At 33.3% G+C, this 10,380-nt stretch overlaps 1 protein-coding gene across 1 annotated transcript in view; it reads right to left on the bottom strand.

The window, feature by feature from the left end:
- Positions 1 to 10,380, bottom strand: part of YTHDC2 (YTH N6-methyladenosine RNA binding protein C2) — a 67,274-nt gene that overhangs the window by 43,186 nt on the left and 13,708 nt on the right. The window contains exons 5-9 of the mRNA XM_007451205.1: positions 8,005 to 8,171; positions 7,127 to 7,229; positions 5,403 to 5,559; positions 1,918 to 2,025; positions 658 to 806 (exon numbers count right to left, since the gene is read on the bottom strand). Coding sequence (XP_007451267.1) covers positions 658 to 806; positions 1,918 to 2,025; positions 5,403 to 5,559; positions 7,127 to 7,229; positions 8,005 to 8,171 — 684 coding nt within the window. The remainder of the gene's footprint in view (positions 1 to 657; positions 807 to 1,917; positions 2,026 to 5,402; positions 5,560 to 7,126; positions 7,230 to 8,004; positions 8,172 to 10,380) is intronic.

The following is a 10,380-nucleotide window of genomic DNA, read 5'->3' as shown; positions in this document are numbered from 1 at the left end:
AAAAAAAAAAAAAAAAAAAAAAAAAAAAAAAAAAAAAAAAAAAAAAAACAGACTCCAAGGAATCCAAAGTAGCAGAAGCCCCACTTAGGGGTGGGGATGGAGAGTGATGGATGAGCAGGCAGGATTTCTACAAAATATTTCATTTGTAAATGATACTATGCCAAAATAGAAGGGAGAAAAGCAGAAGAGAAAAAGAAACTGAGGTCTATAGTGAGTAATTGATTTTACAGAGCCACATGGCTTTGTGGTATAAACATCAGTCTTGATTACTTGCCCTAATACCAACAGGCTTTTCTCAGTTTTTTCCTAACTTAGCTTATCTTGCATTGCTTAGCTCATAGGTTCTTAAACTTCTGAGATGATAAAATATCTAGCAATAATAATGTATGTATATATACATAATATCTACAACTATTTTCTTCACAAAATTTATAGAAAATATTGAAATAATTTTAACTCAGAATGAAACAATAAAAGATGTTGCATTATTTGGAAAAAAAAGTGTGTAGAAAATTATTCTGAAAAATGTGTTGCAGTCTAAGATAAACTAAGGGAATTATGCCTTAATAATGTAATAAAAAATATAATCTCATAAAATGTCCTTTAAATTACACAATTTTCACTCAAAATAGCAGTGTGAAACCACTGAGGTCTTACCAACTGACTGAAGACGGCATCACCACCATCATCCAATAAATCATATTCTTCAGTTACATTTGGGACAGCTCTCTGTCTCTGAGATTCAGGCTTGAAAGTATTCTCTTGAGCTGAGTACCATTCTGTAAGTGTGGTTTGTTGTCTTTCTTCTAAATTAATTACCAAAGAAAATAAGTAGATAAATTCTTTGCTTTTTGAAATATATTTCTTTGTTTAAAAAAACTAAGTGAATCTGAAAATACCTAAAAGTTGGCCTTATTTTAAAGTTACTTTTTAAAAATATATTAATTAGGAACATTCAATAAAATGTGTTATGCTGAACCAAAAGAAGACATGAAATTGCTTTATAAAACCTCATCTATTCATCTACTGGTAAGAAGTTTACTTCTGAATCAGGACATAATTTAATGAACAGTATTTTAGCCATATAACAAATACTGTTTAAATCAATGACTAATATTCATATAGCACTTTGTAGAAAATCATTTATTGAATTTCTACCACCATTCTGAGACACAAGTTATATTCAATTTTCATCTTCAAAAGTTTTGAGAACCAGTTTTATAATTTACACATTAGTGATTCAGCACTGCACTGTGACACAGGCATTGCTAACTGCTTTTTTCAAGTGAAGAATCCAAAAAAGTTAAGATTATTTGTCCAAGGTTATACTAACTAAACAAAGGAATCAAAGCTTGAAGCCAAGTCTTCCATCATGAATAATGTAGTTAAAAGTAAGCAAAAGGAACTTAACCTTAATTCAAAAGCTGAGATATAGTATAAATCATAAGAGATGTATTAATAGGCAAGTAATGTTAAATTCAAAGTACTGATGCAATTCATAACAATATCAAGATTTGAAAAACTCAACAATTATACCAAAGATGAGCCTGTTATTACTCATATGCTACTCTTTTCACTTCCTCACCCACTCCCCACTCCCACTCTATAACATATGCTGGGGACAGCCAGCACAAATCTTCTGCCTCCTTAAAATAGTGGTTGAATATCTGGATACAGACACACTCAGCCTCCTCAACTCTGGCATCCCCTATCAATTCCTCTCTATAGATTATAACTTCTGGACATAAACCAGAATGTAGAACGTCCATATGGGACAGTATTCTAATATAATATTCTACAACTATACACAGAGAGAAATACTTTCAAGTGTCCTTGTATCTGCATAGTATAAGACTGGAGTACTCCAAAAAGTCAATATCAATAGTAATTTTCTTTTATATTTGATAAAAAGCTTACCTCGTTGTTTTTCCTTTTTGTATTTTAACATTTCTTTGTTTGTGTATCCAGTAGTTCTTAAAATGTCTTCCAGAAACATTTCTTTTACTTCAAATGGTCTTCCCTGTACTAAATAGGAATTTTTTTAAACAGTCAATTTGCATCTTAGAGATAATTCACATAAAAACATGAGATTCTCAAATTAATAAATCTGAATATTAATCCAAAGGCAATTCCATAGGTCAAGTGATCCTCATATGGTCCTTTAAATATAACTCTGATCTATATTTTAGACAACCGTTCATTTGCATGTTTTTTTCCAGTGTTTACTATTTACTTGATTGTTTGGCATCATGCTAGGCACTAGGAATATAAATGGTAAGCAGAAACAGTTCCTCCTGCTCTCTTGAAGCTTGAAGCTTGTAATCTAGCAGAGGAATCTGACATTAATCCAATAATCCAAAACATCAATGTAAAAATAAAGTTGTAAAAAGTCCTGTGAGAGAGAAGTACAAGATACCATGACAGTACATAATAGGGGAATTTGAAGGAATCAAGAAAAGTATCCTCACTGAGAAAAATGAGAACCAAGAGAAGGGAGTAAACAAAATAACTAAGCTACACAGAGGAAAGGGTCAAGTGATCCTCATATGGTCCTTTAAATATAACTCTGATCTATATTTTAGACAACCGTTCATTTGCATGTTTTTTTCCAGTGTTTACTATTTACTTGATTGTTTGGCATCATGCTAGGCACTAGGAATATAAATGGTAAGCAGAAACAGTTCCTCCTGCTCTCTTGAAGCTTGAAGCTTGTAATCTAGCAGAGGAATCTGACATTAATCCAATAATCCAAAACATCAATGTAAAAATAAAGTTGTAAAAAGTCCTGTGAGAGAGAAGTACAAGATACCATGACAGTACATAATAGGGGAATTTGAAGGAATCAAGAAAAGTATCCTCACTGAGAAAAATGAGAACCAAGAGAAGGGAGTAAACAAAATAACTAAGCTACACAGAGAGGAAAGGGTATACTATGAAGAAAAAAACAGTATGTACAAAGCCCCTATGGTGGGAAAGAGTATGATGTTCTCAAGGAACTAAAAGGCCAAGCTAGTTGGAACATGATGTGAAGAGGGGTGTGAAGAAGGGATTGTAGTTCAAGATGAGGCAGAAGAAATAGATAAGTCTTATTAAGGGTTTAGGTCTTTATTCTGAGGTAAAGGTTGTTCAAAGTTTCAAGCTCATAAGAGTATTTAACATCATCAAAATTCCACTTCAGAAATCTGGCTGAAAATTCCACGTTGGCTGCAACATTGGGAATGGATTTAAAAGAAAGCAGAGTGGATGAAACAGACCAGGTAGGAGCAATTACAATAGTTCAAGCTGAAGAGGACAATAACCTGAACAAGACTGGTGATAGTAAAAATGGAAGGAGACAGACAGACTCTAGATAGATGGGAAGTAAAATCCACAGAACTCAGCATTAGATTGGATATGGAAGAATGATAAGGAAGTGTCAACCACAGTTCTTGAAAGTCTGGCTTACAAAACTCAATGGATGATGTTGTCATTTTCTGATGGTGACAAGGAAAGCTAAAAGAAAAACAGGTTGGCTTGTGGGAGCCGGGGTTTGGTTTTAGACATGCCAAATGTTAGGTGCCAAAATGACCTTCAATTAGCAGATGCATAAATTTTATGTGCCTTACCACCCAGTAATATTATGAGCAAAAAGACTTACAGGTTTATGACTTAGGTGATTAGGTCAATGGTATGATTAACCAAAACAGGCAACACAAGAGAAGCAGATTCTTTAGAAAGGATTAAGTATTCAGTTTGGGCTTATTAGAGGTGAACTGCTTATAAGCAACCAAGTCCAAAGCTCTGGAGAACAGTTTGAACTGGGAAATAAAGATTCAGGAGTCATCAGTGCAAGAGAAAGTAGAAGCCAAGGGCAAGAATGAGATCTTCCAGGAAAACTAACTGTGCACCCCCAGTACCTAGTAGAGAACAGCATAGAGCAGGAAAGAGAGAAAAAGCAAAGAAATCAAAGGAAGGGAAGGGAAAGGGGATGGGGAAGGGTGGGGAAGGGCAGGGAAGGGCAGGGCAGGGCAGGGCAGGGAAGGGAAGGGAAGGGGAGGGAAGGAGGAAAGGGAAGAGGAGGGAAGGGAGGAAGAGAAAAAAAATGGGTCATGGGAAAAATCCTCAAAAATATCAATATTTAAGCACCATGCAAAAGAAGAGAAGCCCACAGAGGAGACCAAGAAAGTACAGGCTGTAATACAGAATGAGACTTAGGAGGTAGTTCTGGCAAATAAATTATGGGATACGAGCATTTCACAAAAAAAGGGTAACGATTATGAGAAATACTACAGAAAATATAAGTAAGATTTTTATGTAAAATTAAATCAATTTCAAAACAATACTGGTAAGAATGCACAAATGAACAGCCCCATAAACTTCGGAAATGTGAATCATTTCAGCCTTTTGAAAAAGTAAAATGACAAAACCATCTTACTGTTAAAATTAAAAATAGATACATTCTTTTACTCAACAATTTCACTTTCAGGAATCTATCCTTAGAAATAAGAGCACCAATATATAAGAATATATGTAGAAGGATGCTCATAACAACGATGTTTATAGTAGGGGAAAGGGAGAATCCAGGACCAATCTAATGTCCAAATATTAAGAAATGGTTAAATAAATCATGGTACATTCATACTAGGAAATATAAAAGCAGTTCTTCAATATAATGAACTACATCTAGAGCTTCTAAACTGGAGAACTGTTCATGATATACTGTCATATGAATAAAGCAAATTGCAAAACATTGTATATGGCATGTGTCCATTTATGTAAAAACCATTTTCCATAAACCCAATATATATGTATATATTTACATATGTTGTATGAGCATGGACAAGGTGAGACAGGATATATACTAGGCTTCAACATCAAGTAATCTCAGGGAAGAAAAGATATGAAATGAAAAGAAGACAGGTGATTGTGAACGTTTTCCCTGAATGTCTGTACTATTTCACTGAGGTAAACACATACAACTTTTTCAATTTTTGAGGAGGAAATCAATAATTTTTTAAAAGATTGGTGGAAAAACCAGATTTGATTAAAGGATAAGGACAAAAGTTAAGTGGCAACATATTTAGCAGTACATGGGAGGTAAACACGGGCATAAAGACCACTCTTTGAAAGAGTCTAGCAATAAAGGCAAAGCTATAGGACAGAATTTAAAGGGGAATACAAAATAAAGCATATCTCCTTTTAAGACTAGAGAACAGGCTCACTACACAATACCAAAGAGTTGTAGATGGAAAAGGAGAGGATGAAAATATATAGAGATGACTGATTAAGCATATCTCAGAGAAAACATAAACAGATGCTCTATACATCAGAACATTCCCCAATTTCTATTATAGTAAATAAAATCAAGCCAAAAAAGTATTCTTTCATACAAGTCCTAGAAGAAATCTGACAGTTTAACTTACTGTATGTCACTGGACAACTCCCGAAATATCTCATAAAAAGATTTACATCTAAGGCAGCACTAGAAAGAATTAGTTTCAAAGTTGGGTACTTCTGCAACAAATCTCTTAACTTTGTAAGTAAAAAATCACTAAATCGATCCCTTTCATGTACTTCATCCTGCAATAAACAAAAACAAAACCATGGAACAGTTAAAACACAAAAATAACTAAAGTCTTTAAAATTATGGAGCTGCTGGGTTTCACACTAATTCAAGTTAAATGTGGACACAGCCAATTAGTGAAAATTTTGTATTATGGACAATTTAGAAATAATCAGACATTAACGACCTACTGTGGGTAACAAAACCCTGCCCTTTTTCCCACAAAAACTACAACAAATGCTGAATTAGTGGAGTCTAATTTAATGTAATTTTAATAAATACAAAATCTATTTTAATATGCTTCTGTTAGCATCAGGGCCAGGTGCATTCTGTGGTTTGAATGCACAGAACTAATAAGTTTCCAAAAGCTGCTGTATCACAAGCTTATAAAACTTAAACTAGGGGTGCTTCCCTGGTGGCGCAGTGGTTGAGAATCCGCCTGCTAATGCAGGGGACACGGGTTCGAGCCCTGGTCTGGGAGGATCCCACATGCCGCGGAGCAACTAGGCCCGTGAGCCACAACTACTGAGCCTGCGCGTCTGGAGCCTGTGCTCCGCAACAAGAGAGGCCGCGACAGTGAGAGGCCCGCGCATCGCGATGACGAGTGGCCCCCGCTTGCCACAACTAGAGAAAGCCCTCACACAGAAATGAAGACCTAACACAGCAAAAATAAATAAATAAAAATTATTAAAAAAAAAAATAAGACTCATATATTACTTAATCTAAGTTTTTTGACACAAACTGGATAAAAGCTTAGAATTCTTTAATAAGGTGGTAATTCATCTACTTATTTCATCAGCAGCTAGTTAATTTAGCAGCTTAACCATGAAGTTAAATGACTTTAAAGTATGCCTCTAAGATTTGGAAGAGAAATCAGATGACTAAGCACAGAGAAAAAAGAAAACTTTCACCATTCTGGAGAACTCTTAAAATACATGTGCCATTTTCATATATAAAAAGCACTTTTAAAAAAACTATCTACTTATTTTATTCTCACTCATAAAACCTGATGGTAAGAATATCTTTATTTAACATAAAATATTTATTTCTAACAATTATGGACAATAAAAAGTAACTTGAGGGACTTCCCTGGTGGTCCAGTGGTAAAGAATCCACCTTACAATGCAAGGGACACGGGTTCGATCCCTGGTCAGGGAACTAAGATCCCACATGCCGCAGGGCAACTAAGCCTGCACGCCACAACTACTGAGCTCCTGCGCCTCAACCAGAGCCCACATGCTCTGGAACCCGCACGCCACAACTACAGAGCCCACATGCCCTGGAGCCTGCACGTCACAACTAGAGAAGAGAAAGCCTGCAGGCCACAACTAGAGAGAAGCCTGCTCCACAACGAAAGATGCTGCATGTCTCAACGAAGATCCCGCATACTGCAACTAAGACCCTAAGACCCGACACAGCCAAAAATAAATAAAATAAATAAATAATAAATAAATCTTTAAAAACAAAAAATAAAAGTTTAAAAAAAAGTAACTTGATTAGAATAGCCTGTTTTAAAAAAATTGGTTCTAATTTATATCCTATTTCTAAAAATTTAATTAGATATTTAAATTTAAATATTCTTACCACAATAACATGTGTCACAGTTGACAATGAACTATCTCCTGCCATCAGAGTACGAAGCAGTACCCCATTGGTGCAAAATGTCAGAAGTGTCTTTGGAGAAACCCTTTTTAAAAAATCAAAATAAAGTTCACAATTACAAATCTTTTATGTAATTAAAACAAGGTCATATATTAAATGCTAGTGTCCTTTGTACTTTAATAAGTGTTACTAATATAACAGTGTACTAGTATATATGCTTTATTAGCAAAGTTATGTGAAATATGTATTTTATGCCTGATAATCTCACAAATTTATTATTACTAACAGCCTTTTATTAATTTAGTAATTATTTTGTTAAAGAACTTAAAAAGATTTTTTTTAAAGATCTTAAACATTTTTTACTTGGGGGAAAAAAGTGTATCATAAATGAAATTAGCTTTTTGAATCACTATATCCAAATAACTGGGAGCAAAGAAATGGTACTACTTCTCAAGAAGGTACTACTAGCATTACTACTACTACTAATAATAATAATCAATTCAGTCACTAACATTTACTGAGTGCTTACTATAAACTTCACATCAAACCTGTGCTCTAGATGCTTTCATTAGCCCCATTTTATAGATGAGGAAACTAAGACTCAAAAGAGGTGAAATAACTTGCACTTTATCATGAAACTATGAAACAGGATTTCTATCTACGGTCCAAACTCTTTTTCAAGCTATTTATTTATTCAAAACCTCACTAAGTTTAGACATGAGCTCAATGGCCTATTATAAACTTACTTGGAGCAAAATGATCATCTAACTTTTCAACTAACACATGCTCTATATTTAGTGAAATATAAATATTTAGTCTTTTCTGAGAATGATAAAAAGCTACAGGTGAATTGTCTTTACCTGCTTTCTAAACGGATCTGATACCCAATTGTCTGACCAATCCTTTCTCTTCTCTCTGCAGCAACTCTTTCAGCCACAGCAATAGCTGCTAATCGTCTTGGTTGAGTACAAAATATACGGCAAGGGATACCATTTTTAAAGCAATCATCTAAAAGGAACTGAGGAATCTGAAACAAATTTTAAAGTACTATAAGACAACATAATTGTATATCCAGAAAATCCACGTCAATCAACTGAAAAACCATCAGAACTAAAAAAGTTATGTAACATGTCCAAACATAAAATAATCATAAAACCAACAACTTTCATGTAACTGCTAATAATCAGCTAAAAAATGTAATTTAAAAAGATCTTGTTCACAATAGAAACTAAAACACTTAGAAACAAAATTATAAAGAAATAGTTAAGGTTTACATGAAAAAGATTATTAAACACTACTGAAAACCCAAGATTATAAAACACTACTGAAAAACATAAAAGACGGGAATATACTCGAAAAATACGACATATTCCTGGATAGGAATAATCAGTATTGCAAAAATGTCAATTCTCCCCAAGTTATCCTATAAAGTCAATGAAACAACAATCAAAATTCCATTGGAATTTTTTAAATAGTGAAAAATATAAAGAAACCAGAAATAGCCTAACACCAGGATTGCAGACACTTTTCTATAATTAAATTTAAACAGGTCAGAAAGATTTAAAATAAAAAGTAAAAGTCTTCCCCACCCATACCACTACCAATAGTCCTCTCCATGAAAGTAACTACTGTTAATTTTCTTATAAACTCTTTTGGGGAAAAAAAAAGTTTATACAACTTAAATTATTTGTGTATATAAACAGGTTTTTATTCACACAAAGTCATTATTATACTTAATGTTTGTAATTTGCAGATGTCACTTAATAACATATCAGATCTACCTAATCCATTTTAACAGCTGCACATTCCATCTTACGGATGTGCTATAATTTAACAAATATGACTATACATTAAGTAATTTCCAGTTTGTTTAGGCTTGTTATTTTTGATGCTGTTGCTTACTATTAAAAAGAATGCTGCAGTGAACATCTATCTTTACATACTTATGCAAAGACAAATATATGTGGAGTCAAAGAGTATATAAATTTAAATTTTCATAGAAAAATTATCAATGTGCTCTTCAAAACAATTTATACTTTTACCAACAGACCAGAAGATGCTGTTTTCCCAACACCTATGCAAATGCTGGATTTCCTCAATTTTTAAATTTCAGCCAATCTAATAGTTGAAAAATAAAATTATTGTTTTGATTTCATTTCTTTAACTATGAGTGAAAAGGACATCTTTTCACACACGCCTTACCCTCCAGGATTTTTTAAAACTTGACCAGTTCATTCGGAAGCATAAATGCAAACAAACTGCTAAGAAATATCTAAAAAGAAAAGCTAATAATAAAGAGGAATATTATGCTACATACTGTAAAACTACAAAATGCAAAAAGTGAGATCTTGGTGTAGGAACAGATAATTAAAAATACATAACAAAAATTCCAGAAATATACCCAGGTACTATAGAAATTTAGTATTTGATCAAAAGTAGTATCTCAATACATGCACCCCAATGTTCACAGCAGCACTATTTACAATAGCCAAGACATGAAAGCAACCTAAGCATCCAACAACAGATGAATGGATAAAGATGTGGTGGGTATATATATATATATATATATATATATATATATGTATGTATGTATGTATACACACACACATATGTACACAATAGAATATTACTCAGCCATATAAAAAGATTGAAATGTTGCCATTTGCAGCAATAATGGATGGACCTAGGGAATATCATACTAAGTACGTCAGACAGAGAAAGACAAATATTATATGATATCACTCATATGTGGAATCTAAATGAGTCTATTTACAAAACAGAAACAGACTCAAAGACAGAAAACAAGCATATGGTTACCGAAGGGAAAAGGGGGGAAGGGATAAGTTAGGAGTATGGGATCAATAGATACACACTACATAAAATAGATAAGCAACAAGGATTTACTATATAACACAGGGAACAATATTCGATATCTTGTAATAACCTATTATGAAAAATAATCTGAAAATAATTATATATATATATATATATATGAATCACTTTGCTGTACACCTGAAACTAACACAATATTGTAAATCAACTATACTTCAATTTTTAAAAAGTAGTATCTTAAAATCGGGAGAAGGGATTATTAAATGAAAATTATATTGGAACACTAGATACTAACATAAGGAAAAAAGTTAGATTCCTACCTGATATGACACAATAAAATAAACTCCACATGGATTTTTAAAACTACAAATATAGGGCTTCCCTGGTGGCGCAGTGGTTGAGAG

Source organism: Lipotes vexillifer, unplaced genomic scaffold (assembly GCF_000442215.2).
Source record: "Lipotes vexillifer unplaced genomic scaffold, Lipotes_vexillifer_v1.1 scaffold91, whole genome shotgun sequence".
Lineage (NCBI taxonomy): Eukaryota > Metazoa > Chordata > Mammalia > Artiodactyla > Lipotidae > Lipotes > Lipotes vexillifer.
Note: the sequence above shows the minus strand (reverse complement) of the source record. Positions and strands in the feature narration are given on the sequence as shown.